The 21,871-nt window shown below is 37.2% G+C and overlaps 1 protein-coding gene across 1 annotated transcript in view; it reads right to left on the bottom strand.

Annotated features, from left to right (window-relative positions):
* The window catches only part of cep85l (centrosomal protein 85, like), a 102,251-nt gene that overhangs the window by 42,240 nt on the left and 38,140 nt on the right, over window positions 1-21,871 (bottom strand). Inside the window, exons 4-7 of the mRNA XM_041253845.1 lie at window positions 12,134-12,219; window positions 4,531-4,642; window positions 3,775-3,960; window positions 3,053-3,205 (exon numbers count right to left, since the gene is read on the bottom strand). Coding sequence (XP_041109779.1) covers window positions 3,053-3,205; window positions 3,775-3,960; window positions 4,531-4,642; window positions 12,134-12,219 — 537 coding nt within the window. The remainder of the gene's footprint in view (window positions 1-3,052; window positions 3,206-3,774; window positions 3,961-4,530; window positions 4,643-12,133; window positions 12,220-21,871) is intronic.

Here is a 21,871-nt window from a genome sequence, read left to right as displayed (position 1 = left end):
GGCAAAAAAGTCTGAAAATTTGAAAAATCAAAAATACAGTAATAGCTGCCTGTAAATATTGTTTTGGTGGTGGTTGGCAGGTATGGGGTTAATTTCCTATCCCTGCCAAAATAAATGTGAGAATGTGTCTGGAGCGGATTGAATAATTGATAATTAGGCTCCAGCCACATGGTATAAAAAGGGGAGAAAATCCTTTGTCTGGTGAAGGGAGTTGGAGAGTTGTAGTTTGTGCACTCTGTGTATGTTTTTGGTGGATAAGTTCAGTGAAGGCTCTTCCCAGCCTGAACAGTTTTGTTTTTTGTTTAATTATTTTGTTTTGGCCCTTGAGCCGGTTATTTTGTTCCTGTTTATTGTGTTCCTGACTTGTTTTTGTTTAACCTGTTATTTTTGCGCTGTGAGCAGCAGTGTTCTGTTTTGTTAAACCTTTGTATTTTGCGTTTATTAAAAACATGCAGTCGTGCTAAAACCACAGTCTCCTTGCCTGCCGATACCACCTGGGCCCGCAACACTACCCTGTCACAAGGCCTATTAATGATAAAAGCATTTTGATTAGGCTACATTAGGCATGATTCGGGCAAACATTTAAAATACATATTCATAATCTATATCGATAGGCCTAATTGTACTTTTTGTAGTTTTTTGCAACATTTTTATGAATAAAACAAAACCAGTCTTCAGAATATTTTGTTGCTCAACCATAATAAATGAGAAAAAGGTGCTGCATATTTAAATTATAGGCTACATTCTCAGTCTATCTATAAAATGTATAACTGCTCAATATTGTGTATCAACAATACAAGTATATACAATATATAATAATATAACATGCACAGTGCAGTTGTCAATTGTATATAATCATTTAAAGTATTGTATATAGTTCTGTATTCTGTTACATTTTAGTGATGCCTTTCACTTGAGACACTGGGTTATGCGGGTCTACAGTACCTTGCACTGAGCATGAAGCGCTTCATTCGACTTGGCATCGGCGAGCGAATCTTACTGAACAAAATGCTTCAAAAGACTTCACTTTTCATTTTAATAATTTTCAGATGTAATTTCTGAGAATAATGGAGCTGTCTTTGTTTTAAAATGTGCTGTATTAACAAAGGATAAGCAAGCATACTAAGTTAGTCTTATACTTCTTAATACTAAGTTAGTCCACCTGAACAGGATCATCTCACGTCCGATTTGGTATGCTGCAATCAGGATCTTGTTTAGTCCGATTTAGTGGAGGATCCACCTGTGGTGTTTATCGTCTGGTACGCTGCAATCGGGATTAACAAACGTACTAACTTTAGTCCAAGCAAGTGGAATAAACCTGCTTAATCCACTAGTTAAACGCATCAAGTGGACTGACTTTGGTACACTGCAATCGACCCAGTAAGAATAAGAAAAATTCAAAGCTACACAGGTTGAAGTGTAAACACCCCAGTCCAGCTACAAATACAACTGGAACCATCATCAGAAGCAACCGCTATAAAAAAAGGTGACTATACTATTAAATTAACTGTTTTATAACGTATTAATGCATTTCCCTATTTTATTTATCTACATGAATTTATATTGAAGTTTTAACTTGTTCACAGAGTTTAAAAATGTAATGTTAAAATATAAGTAGGGCTTCTGATTTTCGGTTTTAACCGATAAAAAAACAATAACCAAACCCTCCCCCCTCCCCATCCGATACAAAAAAAATGAAATCGGTGCGTAGCCAATAAAACACCAGAAAAACACCAGGAAAAAACTGTGGAAATGGTTAATCAATTCACGTTGACTTTACCCTTTTCCCATTAAAAAATAAAACCTACTACAAAATTAATAATAAATACATTTCCCAGTGTTGCTGGGCAATATCCCACCTTCCTGACTTGTATCTACCATTGAATCGTTCTGAATACTTTATACCCGCCCCAACTACTGAGTGACAGTACATTCCTACATTTCTATTGGAGACCCTGCTTGCGAGATTTAAAACAAGATTACAATCAGGATGGAGGGTTGTTAGAGGGATTTAAAGCTCTATTACTGCTAAGATACAGAGGATTTAAACAGAATTGTGATGAAATGTACAAAAATACCTACAAACAAAAACCCCAGAAGAATGTGCCCGTGACCATAAGGATTTTGTTGTGGAAGACAGCAAAGGAAAGAAGGACAAACTTAAGTGTGCAAGTACTGTCGAGTTACTACTGTACATACTGTATTTTGACAGAAAAAAAAGGAAAGTAACCGAACACTAAATTTCATACAGCCTATCAAAAACGAAAGCCCTGAAAAAAAAGCAATTTATAGTATCTTGAAAATAGCTAAAAATAAGCACTGAAAAATACAATTAATAAAACCCCAAAAACAGAAGCCCTAAATATAAGTAAAGAAAATTAATTTGCAGTCAGTGTGATACCTCGGAAAAATGCACTGAGCCGATAAAGAACCTTGTAGAAAACACACGTGGTTGTACAGGAGTTTAACACTGCAGTTAAAATGAGCCTTTTTTTTAATGCCTTCCCCATTACCATTAAAGATTTTACAGTATTTATCGAGGCTACTCATGACTTCAAGGCAATGTTGCATTTTACCCCCTGAAAATAAATTTGATTCTGTCAGTGTTAGAGGGTAAGTTACTTCCAGACCCAAAACTTTATCTGGAGCACTTGTTCTAACTGGAGCAAGTACAGTTCTGTACTCCTTGAGCAGATCACCACCTAGGATGTGCTGACCTCTGGTGGTATACTAACGTACTACAACTGCAGTTCTGTAGATGTTGCTCTTTTTTATGTAGAGTTCCAAATTCAGAAAGCAACACATAAATTTTTTTAAAAGATGGCAAGACAACAGTAACTGAACATGAAACATGGAAGGAGATATCATCTATGAATGTAAAAACAAAACAAAAACAAAACTGGGACATAGAATGAGACAGTATACCACCAACACAATGTTAATTTCTGTCAATTTTTTTTCGGGTCAAGTGTTACACCCCACAATTACAAATCAGTCTGGCAACAATAATGAGTGTTGCTAGATATTAGTGCAATAAGGAAGACTGCTCTACCTGCTGAGCTTGGGTCTGTATGTCATCTAGTGAAGGGAGGTCTGCAAGGTACTTCTCCAGCGTCTCTATTCTTTGCTGTTTCTCCTGGTTTTGTTCAGATTCTTTCTGACATTTCTTCTTAACGCTGCTAATATATTTCTCTCTGGCTGTCACCTACAAAAAAACCCCCAAAAAACACCACATGAAAAACACACAAGAAAAATGGAACCACCTTCCCACCAGAAACTGCTCACAAAGCACAAGAAACCAACGACATGACTGATCATTAAAGCGCAAAGCAGTTTGATATTGTTTTACCAATTCAGCTGGTCCTGAATTGCTGTGGTGCAAAAGGCAAGGTTAGTTCATTAGACTGTAACAACATTCAGTTTAATCCTCTTCTCTCTGCAATTAAGATACACTAACAACTAATAACCTTCTAAACTGTGAATACAAAATGTCAATGAGATGTCAAATATAGTGGCACTGCAATACTACTCATTTGTAATACAAGCACAATATTTAGGACATTCTGTACAGTAAACACTAAAGTATGTATACCCCTTCTTTTGTTGCAGATACTTGAACAATAGCAAGGCAAAGTAACCTGGGTTAATCAGGCTTCTGGGTATGAATTAAAAACTTAGATGCTGCTCACTTTAAGATATAGCAATCAATAAAACCACCTCTACTTTAGAAAACAAGGAAATCAATCTTGTCAAAGTAACAAAATCAATGCCTACCTTCTCTTCCAATTTCTTTATCTCTTCTGTGTACTTCTGTGTGTTTTGCTTCAGGACGTCATGGAGATGTACAACCTTCAGCTCTGCGGTAGCGAGCTTGTGCTCCAGCTCTTCATTCTCATAGTGGACAGCTTTTGATCTTCCTGAAAGCTGTGCCTGCAAGGGAGATTTGTCATACTGCGATTCCTGTGTGGGGGGGGGGGGGATAAGATTCGATAGAAAGGTCTTTTTACGCTTCTAGAATAAAGATGGTTTGAAGCACAATTCATGTCCCGTAACTTATTTCTGCACACAAAGGTAAGTAATTAAAAAGTTACAAAATAGGTACAAAAACAAAAGAAAGACATTACTGATTGTTCTTGGATCTTTTTCAGGACAGCTATATGCAGAGTGCAGGGACATTGATAGCCAAGCAACTAAGATTTTTGTTCACCTTAGGACAACTGATCAAGACATTTCAGCTTGTCCTTTTTCCCCCCTTTTTAAATGATGGCATATTCACTTTTACACAAAATCTTCAAATACAAAACAACCTTCCTCTAGGGCTGTAGAGAGCCACATGTTGAAAGGAGGCTGTACTCATCTGTTAAATTAATAAACCAAAAGGCATCAGGGGTGGTACACTGCGCTGCACAGGGTGGAACTGCATGAAGTGGCCAAACAAAACAAACAGTTATATAGGCCAACATTCACCTAGATCACCACGACATACATTTCTACAAATTATAACACATTTCAATTAATGGTATTAAATACCTTCAGTATGTACTGATCCTCGTAATTCCCATGTGGACGCCGGATTACTTGTTCCACCCGCAGCTCATTTTCTGCCATCCTCTGATGCAGCTGGGCGATCTGCTGCTTCTGCCTGCAAAAGTCCATACAAAATTTTAGAAACCAAGTCTACTTGGAATACTGCTTCATAATATGATCAGCAGCCAAAAGGTAAGCTAAAAAGTTAAGCAAACAAAAGGCATTTACACTAGGCAGAAATCACTGAATTAAACGTTGGTGGGTTAAAACCCCAGCTTTGATACATCCAGTGACAAGAAAGATTTGTTACATTATTATTCATGGACCTATTTTTTAAAGCATTCTCCTGATTATCTTAGCAAGTACGGAACGGAACATGGAGGCCCCTCAATTCTGAGCCTGTTCTGCAGGTAGCATGAGAATGCATGCAATGACCAGGAGCAACATCAACAAAACATCCATTTAACCACAAAAGTCTCTTTCAAGAGTGAACCAAATCCTTTATAAAAAGCTTAAAGTATAAGACACGTTTTTTAAACTACCGGGCGAGGTAAACAGACAGCCCTTGTTTTATCCCCTGCTGTGTTGGCACTGAACTGCTGGGGGGGGTGGGGGTGGGGGGGGGGGCTGCTGTCCTGTAAGTAGTTAATTCATCTTGGGTTGTGTGTAGGGACTGTACCAAAAAAAAAAAAAAAAAAAAAGTGCTTACTAAGGTGTGTGTACATTAGTTTGTATTAATGGTGGATTGAGGCTGCAGTCTCTTTACGGGCGTCGCATGTACATAAGTAGAGTTGTTTTGTTCTTTATTTTTTGAGCAGGGATAGAAAAAAAAATCCTTTACGTTTCTTTATCGAGAGAGCGGTGTTTATTCGAGGGCGTCGTCTATTAAAAAGACGATATCTGAGTGAGGCGTTAATTTCATTTTCAAATACGGTATTTATTTTCCAAATGGGACATGGAAATGCTGTAGTTCAAGGGACAAGAAGCAGACCAATCAGAATGGCAAGTGTTGAATTGATTTGAATACTTACTTTTGTAATTCATTTAATTAATTAATATTAATTTAAAATGTGTATATATATATATATTACACACAGTACCAGTCAAAAGTTTGAGTACACTTGCTGGAAACTAGGTTTTTTTCATAATTGACAATGTTTTCAGTCGTATATGTTTCTGTAAATACTGAAAACACATGTTACAATATACAAAACAAAACATAAGGAGTATCAAAGCAATGTTCAAGAAAAGCTTGCCATGGACTTGGTAAAGATCACCAACTCTGTTACCAGCAAAGCAACCCCATGACACTGCCTCCTCCATGCTTGACAGTGGGAACCGCACATGCAGAACTCATGCGCACACCCTCTCTGCATCTTACAAATAATCTGTGTTTGGACCCAAATACTTCAAATTTTGACTCATTGGTCCATAAAACCGACTTCCACTCCTCAAACATCCAGTTTCTGTGTTTTTTGGCCCAGGCAAGTCTCTACCTCTTATTCTGCACTCTTAACAATGGTTTCTTTGCAGCAATTCATCCAGTTAGGCCAGCTTCACGCAATCTCCTCTGAACAGTTGATGTTGAAACATCTGTACTTCTTAGCTGAGCTTGTATTTCAGGGGCAGTTAATCGCCGGTTTTGCAGACTTGTGACTCAAATGAACTTGTTCTCTGATTCTGAGGTCAGCTTTGGCCTGCCTGACCTTGTTTGGTCCTCATGAGTGCCAGTTTCTTCGAATCGTTTCATGGTCTTGGCCACAGCAGTTACAGACACTTGCAAAGTTCTTGTGATTTTCTTTGCTTAACTGAGCATATTTTGCCATTTTCTGCTCCCATACATTCAGGAATGACAAACTTGTGCCTATGCTACCTATAGTTATAGTAATCATGGACCCTCACCTGTTAACAATAATTGGTTACAAGAGGTTAATTAGGTAACATGCTAGTTAACTCAGAGAACATCTAACAAAGACATTTATACTTAGGCCAGTGTTCTAACACCATATTATACACATTTCAGACTTTTAACTGACTTGGGCTTCAGACTGAAATCCCCTTGCTTTGGGTGACCATTTCATTGAAATTGACAAGATTTACATTTTCATTTAAAAATTAAATTTTTGAATGCAATTCACTTATGATTATCAGCTTATATAAGTACACCTTTCATAATGAAATAAAGTGTTTATAGACAAGTTTATACAGTTAAAAGCATAGATAATCATGAAAAATCTGGTTTCAAGCAGGTGTACTCAAACTTTTGACTGGTACTGTGTGTGTGTAAGATATATATATTATATATAGTTAGCTGCGTTGGAAATTAATTACGTCCTGTGGTGACTTAGTAAAGCCCAGCCACGTAGCACTTGACAGGCTGCACAAAACAAACCAATAAATGCATTTGTGAGAGGATATTGAGAGGTAATTTCACAAAGAACCAATGGGGCAGGGCGAGTGGTTTTTAAAAAATCATTATAATTAACGGGGCATGATATTTAGCAAGGCGATATAAAACAGGTTTCACTCTCTCTCACCCCATTCATCTGCAACTTCAATTATCCATGGACCCCTGACAGTTCTCTCTGAGATACAGTACACTACTGTCAATGTAGACCGACCACTCGCGGTGTGCGCGCGCACACACACACAAACACATAATGACGCATTCGTCAGTGTAAAAGTTGAGGAGTCGACGTGAAGACAGCAGCGCTACAGAAAGGAGGATTCATTTCTTGTATGAGCAGCAGAAGGTGAGTTCTCATGAGGCAGTTACTTTGGGAATCCCAGCAAACACTTTGCCTCACTGAAACAAGACTAGGATGGACTAGTCGATCCTAAAAAGAAGAACGATTTGCAGCAGTGCAGTGTTTAAAAAAGTGGTTATGAAAGAGCCCCCACACTTCTGTTAGCGTGTATTTTGTTGAAATGTAAGAAAAGTTACTATTACAAAGCAGGCTTGTTTACTGTATTTTCTCTTTGAATCCCAGAAAACTAGCAACACTTAGCTACCATTATTTAATGAATACGTGGAATAAATCAGCGATAATACCTTGTGACATAAAATGTCTTATGAACATAGTATTTTAATTATTATTATTATTTTTTTTTTTGGTAACAAAAAAGGCTAGGAAAACGGGGTTGGTGGTATATCGCATTTTGATTCTGCTATAAGTAACACTGTCTAAGTAAATTAATTTTAAAACACTTCTGTGTTTGTAATATATTGTATTGCATACATTTCCTGTAAACACTAATGTGATTTACATTAGAAGTTTCTGTATACACCTGCAACACCTAATTTCTATGCTAATTTCACTCATCTGTGAGTGTGCAAGGTAGCTATGATTTGTTCCCATACAGCAGAGTGCCAGAATGCAGACAGAGACAGCTCACTGTGTAATCCTCTGGCTCCACCAGTCCTGCCTTGTTTAGCCACTAGGTAAACAGTTAAAATAGAATACAGACAATTTTATCCTTTGACAGGACATATCAGAAATGTTTAATGCTTATGCCTTTTGACATGTATACTGTCCTTTACTCAATAGTAACACATAAAAAGTCTGTATGTACATACAAGATTCTGTCAACCTAGGCCACTTACTGGACAATTATAAACCTAATGCTCAGATCCCTAAGTTGTGTGCTTCACATTGTCTATCAGATCCACTTGATGACATTATAGTCTGCAATAAATTGAGTCTATATAAAATTAGGATGTTTCATCAAAACCACAGATCTTGATTTGATTCCAATTCCATTTTTACTTTACAACATGGCATTCAGACAATTTGGGCATATATATCATATATATATATATATATATATATATATATATATATATATATATATATATACACACACACACACACACACACACAGAGAGTACTGTGCAAAAGTTTTAGGCAGGTGTGAAAAAATTCTGTAAAGTAAAAATGCTTTCAAAAATAGACATGTTAATAGATTATATTTATCAATTAACTAAATGCAAAGTGAGTGAACAGAAGAAAAACCTACATCAAATCCATATTTGGTGTGACCACCCTTTGCCTCAAGCATCAATTCTTCTAGGTACACTTGCACAAAGTCAGGGATTTTGTAGGCATATAGTCAGGTGTATGATTAAACAATTATACCAAACATGTGCTAATGATCATCAATCCAATATGTAGGTTCAAACACAATCATTAACTGAAACAGAAACAGCTGTGTAGGAGGAATAAAACTGGGTGAGGAACAGCCAAACTCGGCTAACAAGGTGAGGTTGCTGAAGACAGTTTACTGTCAAAAGTCATACACCATGGCAAGACTGAGCACAGTAACAAGACACAAGGTAGTTATACTGCATCAGCAAGGTCTCTCCCAGGCAGAAATTTCAAGGCAGACAGGGGTTTCCAGATGTGCTGTCCAAGCTCTTTTGAAGAAGCACAAAGAAACGGGCAACGTTGAGGACCATAGACGCAGTGGTCGGCCAAGGAAACTTACTGCAGCAGATGAAAAACACATCATGCTTACTTCCCTTCGCAATCGGAAGATGTCCAGCAATGCCATCAGCTCAGAATTGGAAGAAAACAGTGGGACCCTGGTACATCCATCTACTGTCCGGAGAAGTCTGGTCAGAAGTGGCCTTCATGGAAGACTTGCGGCCAAAAAGCCACACCTCCGACGTGGAAACAAGGCCAAGCGACTCAACTATGCATGAAAACACAGGAACTGGGGTGCAGAAAAATGGCAGCAGGTGCTCTGGACTGATGAGTCAAAATTTGAAATATTTGGCTGTAGCAGAAGGCAGTTTGTTCGCCGAAGGGCTGGAGAGCGGTACACGAATCAGTGTCTGCAGGCAACAGTGAAGCATGGTGGAGGTTCCTTGCAAGTTTGGGGCTGCATTTCTGCAAATGGAGTTGGGATTTGGTCAGAATTAATGGTCTCCTCAATACTGAGAAGTACAGGCAGATACTTATCCATCATGCAATACCATCAGGGAGGCATCTGATTGGCCCCAAATTTATTCTGCAGCATGACAACGACCCCAAACATACAGCAAAAGTCATTAAGAACTATCTTCAGCGTAAAGAAGAACAAGGAGTCCTGGAAGTGATGGTATGGCCCCCACAGAGCCCTGATCAACATCATCGAGTCTGTCTGGGATTACATGAAGAGAGAGAAGCAACTGAGGCTGCCTAAATCCACAGAAGAACTGTGGTTAGTTCTCCAAGATGTTTGGGCCAACCTACCTGTCGAGTTCCTTCAAAAACTGTGTGCAAGTGTACCTAGAACAACTGATGCTGTTTTGAAGGCAAAGGGTGGTCACACCAAATATTGATTTGATGTAGATTTTTCTTTTGTTCACTCACTTTGCATTTTGTTTGTCTATTTTTATAAACATTCTTACTTTACAGCATTTTTTCACACCTGCCTAAAATTTTGCACAGTATATATATATATATATATATATATATATATATATATATATATATATATTTTTTTTTTTTTGTTACAGGATTCAGTCAATCATTGACAAAAAAAATAACCATTTTGCGATCTGAGCACTTACAAACTAACATAGAACAAAATTAAAGGTTATTTCAGTCTTTGTGCAAATAATTTTGATCAAATTGCTTGTTTTGATATTTTCCATTTTGCAAAGAACGAAACAAGAGACAGCCTCTTCATTCTTTGAGTAAGCGATGTAATCAAATTGCAAAATGTAAAATATTAAATAAACAGTACTGGAGGATCAATGGATCACCTTTACAGTCAAACTGAATTTCAATTGTCCGACAGTTTATTCCTAATTTGGACAAAGTACCCAAAGAAAACAAACAGCAGCAGCTGATTCTGGAGCTGTGCAAGGCTTCATTTTTGTCAAATAAAGAAGTGCTTCTGTGTGCATAAGACTGTTCAGTGCAATTTTAAATGACACAGCAGCAAGCCTTGCAAAAACAAACACAGTGATTTGTATGTTTGTAAATCTAAATTGTGATTTTTAAAATTAGCTCTTCATTATGGTTTCTTTATATGTATATAATTTGACTGAACTAAAAATTTTACCTTATTATCTAAACAATCAAAACAGTGTTTTAAAATGAGACTCAGTAGCCCAGTGGAGATCTCACTCTGGTGCTGATCGGGGTCTGCAAAACCTGTTTTCTAAAAATGTAATTTTCTTTCGCTTAAACAGTGATTAGACAAACGTGGCTTGACATTTGATTTTGCAGTTTATATTCTGCGTAAACAGTACTATAATATTAACAAAACAATCCATCTTTAATTTTTTTCTTCTAAAACTGCATTTTCTAAATAATAAGGCAAGAACATTACGAACGTTATTCAAACTCGCTTGGAGTTTAATGTTTGGGATCACTATCCTCTTAAAGTGCTAAACACGACTCCCTTGCAAATGAGGCCACTGTCTCAATGGGTTAACTTCCTGCATAAATAATAAATACATAAATAACGAATCAATGACGTGTATCTTATAAATATAATTTACTGATTTTATTTTCATTCATTAAAGAAATACTGTATTAAAAAGCTTGTATTTCACTTGATGCCCATTTTTAACACCCTGCAATTAATTACTAATTGCAGATTGAGCAGCATCTTTAAAATCTGTTAGGGAACTGTGCATTTGCTTAAAGTACATTTCACAATTTGATTATCTCTCTTTACTCATAGACCGAAGAAGCTGCCTCTTCTTTTGTGTTTCGCACTTTGCTTGTTTGATATTTCCATTAAGCAATTTGAGTAAAATAATTTATTCAAAAGACCAAAATAACCTTTAATTTCGTTGTTTGTAAATGCTCAAATCACCACAAGTTATTTTTGTTAATACCGAATCCTGACAGTGTAGCAATTACAAATAAAGTTTTTGCTCAAAAATGTTTAACACACCTGTGTCAAGGAAAAATGTGTTTGAAAACAAACAATATAAGTACTTACAGGCTTTTGTGCCATGGCAACTACACTCATTAATTTATGTTTTCTTTCTTTTACCCTACAAATTACTTTTTTTGTTTTAAAAAATGTTTAAATTGATTATTAACAAAGGAGCAAATTGGGCCAACAGCTCCATCTAGTGGTCAGAACACAGTGGTCAGTGTTTGCCTAAAACCGGTTTAAACTGCTTTATCATTCAGTTTATTAAAGACTATTTCACATCTGAAGGGCCATGCAAGCCACTCATCTAGCTTTGATCACAGCGTTTCAGATGCTGAATTACTAATAAAGCAAAAAACTTTGTTTGAATAAATACATCTTAACATATAAAACACCAGCATGAAGTTCCACAGCCTAGCAACTGGAACAGACAGTGCTCTTTCACTCGCTGACTTACAGCTAAAGTACCAACCAAAAAGTTCTAAATCAAAGACTGCTTGAAGATTCACTTGCAGTACCTGTTGGTGGTGGGGTCATATGCTACATTAAGTCATATTTATGCTCTGGAAACCAGCAGATATCAGATACTGAGGCTAGTTAATTGATCTAAACAATGTACAGAAGAGTATTGCCACTGTACAGTAGAGTACTGCCATAGGACGACCAGCTCACCATTAATGCCATTTTCTCAGTCCCAACCTGGCTGGCTGCCTTATACATTACTCACCGGTCAATCACCAACTCCTTCTGTCGAAGTTGGTCTTCCTTGATTTTCATTAGGGTGTTTACTTGATAAGGGGATCCACCACGAATCTGCAGAGACAGAACACACACATTTTTACAAAAGGAAACTGAAAAAAGTGTCTGACATTTATAAGGTGTTCTCAGCCAAGAACGGCAGAGAGTTGTCAGAATTCTATTAAGAGTGCAGAAAAACATCATGGTGTCACCTGTGATGTCATAGTCAAGACGTTAACAAATAGGTTAGAACACTTCATAAGACATACAATCTGTTTTACTGTGGGGGTTGTTATAGTTTGATGCTCTTTCTTTTTATTACTTAAATCACCAGTTAAACAGTTAAATCCAAGTTAGTATTAAGTTTTTTTTTTTCTTATCAGATGTAAAATTACCTCATTTTAAATTTACAGGCTTTCTAAAATAGCAAAATTATTTTCCACTTCCCCTGTCCAAGTTTTCCTACTGCCAAGCTAAAAATACTTTCTTAATAATGCCCCAGATATCAGCGGCACACTTAGCTCACTTGAAAACATGGTGTTAAATACCTCGACCTGGCTTTCTCTTGCTAGACCTCATGATGAAAGAGACCAGGTGGTCCAACTAAGCTATGATAGCAGCAATCCTTCTTACTGAGACTATTTGTACACAGTTACTGTACTTATTTAAAACTAAACCTGCAGTATGCTCCTCAGATTTTGAAAATACAGTCAAACCTGCTCATGCGACCACCTAGTCTAACAGACCACGTTAAATTCCTCCCAATGACATTTGTGCTTTTATTGAACCGTATTAAGTGACAACCTGTCTAACACGACCAGCAACCACAATTCTCTTACCCAGCAACTGACTCAAACCTGTATGAAGCACCCTTACACAGGGCTATTGTTATAAGATAAATATGGCTTTAAACAGTACGTCCTAAATTCTAAGGAATAGGGCAACCATTTTATCGCTCTCTTGCAAAGGAAGAGAGAACATGGAGAAACAAAAGGTCCTCCTTAGATGACAAAATTAAAGTTATTAAACTTGTAAAGATAGTAAGTGCCAGAAAAAGTGCTGAAAAATTTGGCACCAGAAAGACAGCATTTTGAAACAGAAAGAACTTGACTCATGTCACTGTGTTTTGAGCAGATTCAACCCTGAACTGTTAATTACTAAACAAAGTTGCTTCTTTTTACCTTGAAGTCCTGATTGACTTGCGGATTCTGTTTCACCTTCTTCATTATTCGAACACAAGAGCAAGCAATGACGTTAATCACTTCCCCCAGATGCTACTTTAAGTTGCATTTTCGTTCTGGGAACTAGGTAGCTTCCAATGTGTACGTTTCGCGTTGTGTTGTTCTTTCCCGCTACTTTAACAGAATGTTCTCATAATCAGGATGTAGTGGCTTAAGACTTAAAGGCAAACCATTAAAAGGAAAATAAACACCAAACAATTCAAGCCATAAGAGTATGAAAACAATATGCTGCCGTTGGTTTCGGGATGCAGTGAATCAACACGTACCTGAAAGGCAGCCACAGGCATTGCAATTTTTTGTGTGACCCGAGACAAGCAAGCATTCATTACTTTCACAAAATAATTTGTTTTGTAAATGCATTATCGAAATTAATGTTATTAAATTACATACTTCCTTTTGTTCATATTATATCTTCTGGCTTTTACAGTGTATGCAAGACATACATAATTACAGGAAAGCATGTCAGAGAGACAAACAGAAAATTCATGTTATGGGCCCTCTTAAGAGACCACCTGTGTTAAGAGGCCACTATTAGACTCACTATCCCTTGAATGGTATTCTTAATACAGGTTTGACTGTATACATAGTTGGGTTATGCATTTTTGGGCCTGACAGCAAACTGTTGTGAAGTTTCCATTGCGTTAGTGTCCCAGCAGGGTGCTGCCCAAAAAACTTTAGCATGGTATCCCTTCCACTAACTGGGTCCTTGGAAAAGATCTTTTTGTTGTACTGGTGTATGTGCAAGCTTTTCTGTGTGGGAATATCAGGGACTGGCACGATAGCTTGACCTTTGCTTTTGATTTATGGATGTCAGAAATATGGGAGATCCTAGAAGGTAAAAATATTTAGATTTTAAATCTTTATATTTTTTTTTACAGTTGATGGTTTTAAAAATGCACTTGATTCAAGGTACACTACCTATGAAACCAATTAAGTAATTGAGAGCTCGGGTGGAATGAAAGCCAGAAGACACTGCGGCCCTCCAGAGTTTGACATCCCTGCTTTAACCAGAATTAGTACAATTACATGTTTTCAAAAGAATGAAGAAGTGCTTATTTCTTATGGAAAACCTTTCCAACGTTAAGGTCCATTGCAAGAGATACATCTTCTATTTATCCTTTCCCCTGCAAGGTAGTGTAGGGTTTTTTAGATCTTAAGGTAACTTATTCACAAAAACATGTATAGATAAATAGTCACAGATTAAAAATAATTACATTCAAATACAACCTTCTTATTTTATTTCTTGATCCATATCATACTATTGGCATGGCATGTCAATGCAGGGTCCTCTTACAACTTGCCCAAAGCAAAAAAGGGCCAAAACGCAGTGGTGCCCGACTGTGCCAGTTTCAGGGAAAACCTCAACATGCTGAACTCTTCAATCTCTGCATGAATGCTGTTTATAATTCAGGATTTACATAGCTCGTCTCCCTCTCACAAATAAAAAACAACTTTGTTTTACAAAATCAACACTACTCTGTTTTATCATCAACTAGCCCCTAAACTAATATTTAGGATATTCTGCCACATTGAAAGTTCCTACCATTTTGAAATCTTCTTTAGGGCATTTAAAAGCAGTGTATCCTTGGGTTGTGCCAAAAAAAAAAACAACAAAGTAAATTTACCAAATTACATCATTGATTGTTGCATCATGTTTTATTATTATTACATCATTGGCGATGTAATAACAATACTGGTACAAACTGCAAGTGTTCCTAAGTTGTACTTCTTAGTGCATTTAGCATAATCAATGTAAGTTTACTTCAGGAAAGTGCACACATGTACAAATATTTAAAATGTTAGGCCATTACCATAACCCTGGTTTCCTAAAATAGAAATGTAACCATGGGTATTTACCTCCTAAATACATGAATTCTGAATACTTTACACCAAAGCTGCTCTCTGAGCCTACGACACAGTCGTGATCCCGCCCCCCCAACGGATCAAAAGCTCAAATGTAATTTTTCCTTCAAGCCGCAATAAGACACAGCTACCTTGAAGGCTAATGGTTAGAGGATCAGGGTTATAATAACCTACAGTTCCTTTACAAGTACTAAATGTAACGTAATGATGGTCAGTATTCCGAATTCATCGCAAGGGCAAGATTGCAGAACGACCGGAATGCTACAAGGCGAAGCCAAGAGGCTGCCCTGTGTGTAGTCAGGCTTTATTCCAGTTAGGTGTAGTCCACAACGCTGTATTGCAAATGTCTTTGACAGATGCACCCTGGAATAAAGCCCATGAAGTTGCAAGGCCTCTGGTGGAATGAGCAGTGAGCTTTTCTGAAGTGGGCTCGTTGGCCAGCTGATAGGCAGTCCTGACCATGTCTGCTATCCACTTGGACAACCGCTGCTTATTCAGGGCTTGGCCATGGGGCAGAGTAAGCAGACTAAAAATTGTTGGGACTGGCTCTAACTTTTTGTCCTGTCAAATAATATGCCAGGGCCCGAACTAGGCAGAGAGTAAGGAGCTGTCACTCTCTGCCAGACTGAAAAGGAAGTGGATAGAAAGCCTAGAGAATGCTTACACTTCACACACCCACTTTGCAGAGGTGAAAGCAAGCAAGAAAGCTGTCTTAAAAGGAAAGAAACTTCAGCTCAGCTGAATACAGGGGCTAAACAGAGATTTGAATTGGTTGTTAGCCGCCATTGCCATCGGATATTTCTGACTGACAGCGAATGCTGGTATCTTTCCTCTCAGAGTAGACCAAGAGGAAGCCGGTACTTGAGTGACAGTTTCTGTGTGCACATCCTCAGGAGGCATTATCTTAAGACACGTCATTTGGCAGATCCAGGGAATCCTGGGATTTGCAGCTTGTTTAGCATCAGGAGGAACGTTTTGTTTGGATGATGAAGATGCACGAGTACTGTCTACAACGGATTGACTTATCAAATTTTTAAATGAAAATGTAACTCATTTTTCTTAAATATTGTTTTAAAAGTTTTAGCAATGATCTCTGTGACTGTGTACATTTTTGTTTGCTCCAAGCTGCTTTTACACAAACATGTTGAATCCCTCTGGGTTTTTTTTTTTTTACATGGAAGGGATATAGGCTGTGAAAATTATAATTGATAACTTTCCAGTGTAATCACCATTAGTCCAAAGCCTATGTCTCAAACTTTCACCAAACAAAGCTATCCGTTTTTTATATATGTATATAAAATGTGTTAGAAATGTAGAATATGTAGCTATATATAAAATATAATTATACTGTGTTTTATTGGAAAACTTTTTTTTCAGTTGAAGACAATCAATTTATAATTTTTTTAATTCATTTTCTGCCAGCAGGAGGTAGTTACTGTTTAATCATGCTTAAAGTAAATGTAAAAAAAAAAAAAAAAAAAAACACACACACCTACCTTTTGGTTTCCCCAAATACAGATATTTTCAAGGAAGAATTCAAGTCAGAAAATAATTTGATTGGGATTATGCTTTTTCTGATAGGTGAGTTTTGTTTGTCTTTCTATTGCACATGGATTTCAGATTATGCTTTTTCTTCAAGGTGAGTTTTGTTTGTCTTTCTATCGCACATGGATTTCAGATGAACTGCCATTTCCCCAAACCGTCGAAAAAGTATATGCCCTTGCTCACAATAATTACCTTCTGTTTTTCCCTTTGCCTCAGTAAAATGCTTTACTTAAGAGCACGCTTCAGGTTGAAATCTATATTGATAACACTGTACAAAAAAAAAAAAAAAAAAAAAACAATAGACAAAACAAGCTAAATATATTTTTAAAATAAACACCATTTTTATATATTTAACATTATACAATTATTGAAATGTTAAGCAGCTAGTTCTCTTAATTTTGTTTGACTGAATCTTGAGGCATTGCAATATATTTCTGTTGTTGCTTCTTGTGTGTTTCACCCTTTGTGCTAATTTTATTTTAAAAAGTCTAGTCCAACCACAGTTCATGTAAATTATGATTTTTCCTGTTTTATTACAATATTAAAAGTTCTTAAATATACAAATCTTAAATATACAATGCATTTTTCCACTATTAAATTTATGTTTTTGTATGTTCTAGCTTGTGGATAGTTATGTACTGTATCTGATTGTGACAGGGTCTTCCTCGTGTCACGCGTGTGGGTAGCCTCTGTTCAAGCATACAGAGACAGACGTGGTGTTGAAACACCAGCACAGGCGCGCAGGTTTTATTATCAAACAAACAGAAAACGAAAGTAAAATAAAGGTGGTCATGTGACGTTACCAGCGATGGTAACGCACAGAGGACTGATACAGCTAACTGTACAAAAATGCAAAATAAACCACAGTAAAACAAACTATAAATCAAAAGGTGCCGTGAAAACGGCAAGCCTTGCAGCAGCCCCGAGCTATTTCCCGTGGGTGTTTTTAACCTGACGGACACTCGGTCGAGACCCACCCACCTGCTGATTGAGGACAAGTCAGCCAATCACTTGCTGCCCTTCCCCTCAACCAAGCATAGCAGGCAGCAAGTCTCAATCGAGCGCCCGTCTGTAAACAATAATTCAATTACACAAATCAACTTTCCAAAAACGACACAAAATAAACCCATTCCCACACATAAACCACACCAACACTAATTTACCACTGTACAGGGCAATCGCACTGCCACAGTGATACATACTGAATAATTCTTACATAGGTTTCCTACTACAGTATGTTTAACCTACTAGTAACTCTTTAAAAAGTACACTCTAGAAAACACTAAATTTTGCCTGAGCCTGTTACTTTCAACAACTTATTACAGTTCCTGCTTCAGCAGATTCCCATAGTGCTTTCAGAGCCCCAGAGTTTCTTAACTAAAAACACAGGAACTGTAGTACAGGACTGCCCCCTTGTTTTTTCACACTGCTGGCCCTTCACTAAATTCACTGTCCTTTGTATGTCAGATAGAGAATTAACAACCAGCATTCCAGATAAATCTTCCTTTCTCACTCTCTCCAATCACAGAATAACTGTATTTATTATAGAGATGTACACTCCAAATATGCTGTTGACGGATAGGTAAATTGGTAGGTCAGGTTCAGGGGGACTAAGACGGTGGAATCCAACTGTTTATTCACCAGTCACAATCACAAATTGCAGGTGGATTAAACCATACTTCTTTTTAAATTGAAATTTTTATTGAAAACCCATCGTCACGTGTTTCTGACAATTCCAAGACAGGCTATAATTTACTGTCACAGCATTTCTATGACCCATTATCTAACACATGCAGTATATTCACAATTTGCCATTGAGACACCAGGAACCAACGAAGTGCAACAAATACATGAGCTCAAGCTGTGTAGCAACATTTTTACATTCTACGCAATTCATATTTTTTTCAATGCGTATAACATCTGGAGAGCAGACTACAACACCAAATTTTGTACCATGTAGGTCCCCTGACACTGCCAGACACATCACAAGGTTGTTTGGATTCAGTTTCTAACAGTTTGAGCAAATACAATGCAATTATTTATTAATTTACTTATTTATTAGAAAGTTATGTATTATTGAGCCCCACTGAACTGAGGCTTTAGAATCTGAAGCTGAACCTCGTGTGAAAGTGTGTTATCTCTCCTTCATGTGCCTTTGACGCTGGAAGCAGACACGGCTCTTAACATGTCTCATGACACAACTAATCCCTCTGCGTTTCCAGGAATGTTTTCTGTCAGTCTCTTCCACCACAGCTTCCAGCACATTGTTTCAGGCAGACAATGTGCCATTAGCTACATTTATGCGTGCACCTCACTTTTTAGCACTGGTTTGTCAAAAGCTGTAATAAGATTTCACCCCAAAGCTGTTAAGAGAGTTAGCATTATGGAGCATGCCTTTTATTTTACTGTATTAAGTTTGTAAACTTAGTTCATTGAAAAAAAATTAAATAAATAGAGTTTTGCATGACAGTCAAGAAATGTTTCAGTAACTGCAAACTACTGTATTGGTGCTTTGACATGTTGCATAATACAATTGTATATCTGATTTGAACTAAATTTAAAAGGCTAATATCTAATGAGGATACAACATATAATCTGTATCACATCCATGAAGTTTCAGATTCCCAGTAATCGCAGAACAGAAAATATAAAGCAACGTTCATAGAAAGAATGAGATTAAAATATCTACAGGATAATTTATTTATTTAAAAAAAATAACCCACAGTAAAACAGGTTTTCCTGTATTTTTGGTTAAGATCTGTCGATTAAAAATTATGAATTTCCCTACTCAATTCAGTTGGCTTTCAATTGTGCACACTTAAACTGAACCCCAAGGTGACTGTTTAACTATTCTGACTCCACCCGTATCTTTCCATAGCAGTCCCAGGAGGACAGGCCGCACTGCTGTCAGTGTCACTGTGCTGCGAAGAGTCATGAAACCTCTGAAGAGATACATAAATACCAGGACTACCTTTCCTGACTCTAGACGTGTACTGTATCAATGCACATGGAACAAGACATCCATGGTGTCCTGTGCTGAATTGCAATTTTATTTCCTTAAGCTAGAATGATGAAAGCAATTCCCTCAATACCCCTGACCTTATAACCATACACATAGCAGATGCACAAAGGGAGATTTGCACACAGCTGATGCGCTGCTCTTATTAATATAATAATCTTTACTTTATATAGCGCAATTCATGCAAAACATTTCAAAGCACTTTATAAATATAAAAACACACCAACACAATCATAAATACATCACACAAAGTATACACAGTAACACAAAACACACATCCTATACAAACTCATAAAAGCAGATCTCCTACACAGGCTGATATGCGAATTAAAAAAAAAAAAAAAGATGTGTTAAGAGAATTAAATATGAATATTTGATTAATCCTTAATTGTCTGTAGAAGGGCATTCCATAACAGCAAATGCCCTCTCTCCGATAGACTGGAGCCTAGTTTTCAGGACTCAATATATTAGATGTATTAGACTGAAACATGAAACAATCTGCGTGCATGGACTTCTCTTGTCCATGAAAACAGCAGGCGCAGCAAAGCCATTCATAATGGACAAAGCCATTCATCATTCACAGTGGATGATGCAACAGGTGTAGTGTTCAAAGGATAGCTCATCCTTTAGCAAAACAACCCTGAATCATTCCAAAGGGGTCTGAATCTGCCAACGCATAAACTTCGTCATAACAGACCAATCAATAGGGTGCTGGCAGGTAAACCAGCACTAAATACCACCACGGTTTTTATCATTTTTCTGTACCAAGGACATAAAATGAAATATCTATGCAAGTCTCTCAAGTGTATTATTGTCTTAACAGTAAGAGTTTATTTTCAAGACCCACATTTTGGGCTCTGTAACTTTTGGAATATAAAAACGCACACACTGGCTATTTTTCAGGACTAAGCAGCCTTCGATCACAACGTATACCTCTTACATACCCTACCATGGACTAAAGGATACTGCTTGCCTTGTATATGTAACACAAATGAAATTCCCTAGCATCTGTATACATGTGTGCGAGCTATAATGAGGATATTACGGTAAATTGTGCACTTAAAAACACACATCTTAGCTTTCTTACTTAGAAACAGTTTTTTTTTTTTGTTTGTTTCAAGCGGCAAACACAATAGTTATATCACAAATTTTGTTTAACATCCATTTGCATAGGTAACAAACACCAAACTAGGGGAAACTATTATTAGAAGTGTTAATTATTTCTCTGTGGAGGCAAAGTCTCAAAAAAATAGGCCACCATTCCATAGGATAACAGGGTTGTGAGGCCTTTGTTTAATACACAGTTGTTGTGCAGCTGCTTCTGGAGGACAGGAGGACAGTGAGGATTAGGTAGCTTTGAAATTCGGTGACCTTGGTAATTCAGTGGACCTTGTCTCACTATTTGAAAACACAGATTACATCACAGCTTAGAAAAAAAACCCAGATGTTATGTTTCCTGAAAAGTGCAATACATTTAAAAAGAATGAGGCGCCGGTTTGGTTTCACATTTCCACTTTTGACATTGTAAATTTCATATTTGACATTGAAAAAAGTCAAATGACAATCATTCCACTCAAGTGGCAATATCCCAATGACACACAGCGAACGTGATCCGTTTTTTAAAAAGTACTACTATTGCTTTGTTCAGATCAAACGAAGGACGCCTTGGTTTAGCTGATAAAGTTCCAAACCTGCTGCACTGTACTGAGCTGGACAGGTGCTGCTTGCTTCACATCTGTCCTTTCTAAAATATCACAGAAAGAAGTAACCGCAAACATCCAAAACGGTTAATAAATTACGTAAATCAGGCAGAATTGTCTGGTAACCTCAGGATTAATTACACTTTGCCAGCGCTAATGCATATGTGTGTAGTGTGTCTCTTATTATAATGAGATTGCGAGCAGTTTGGTTAAGAGGACAGCAAACCTGATAACAGGAGACACTGAACACAGAAAATATTTCGGTATTACACAACACAAAAACAAAGAACGTATTCAGTAAAAGTTTTTAATTTAGATCTATGGCATATGTTCCATTAACAGGATGAAATTTTTACAGT

This window comes from Polyodon spathula, chromosome 6 (assembly GCF_017654505.1).
Source record: "Polyodon spathula isolate WHYD16114869_AA chromosome 6, ASM1765450v1, whole genome shotgun sequence".
NCBI classification, from domain to species: domain Eukaryota; kingdom Metazoa; phylum Chordata; class Actinopteri; order Acipenseriformes; family Polyodontidae; genus Polyodon; species Polyodon spathula.
Note: the sequence above shows the minus strand (reverse complement) of the source record. Positions and strands in the feature narration are given on the sequence as shown.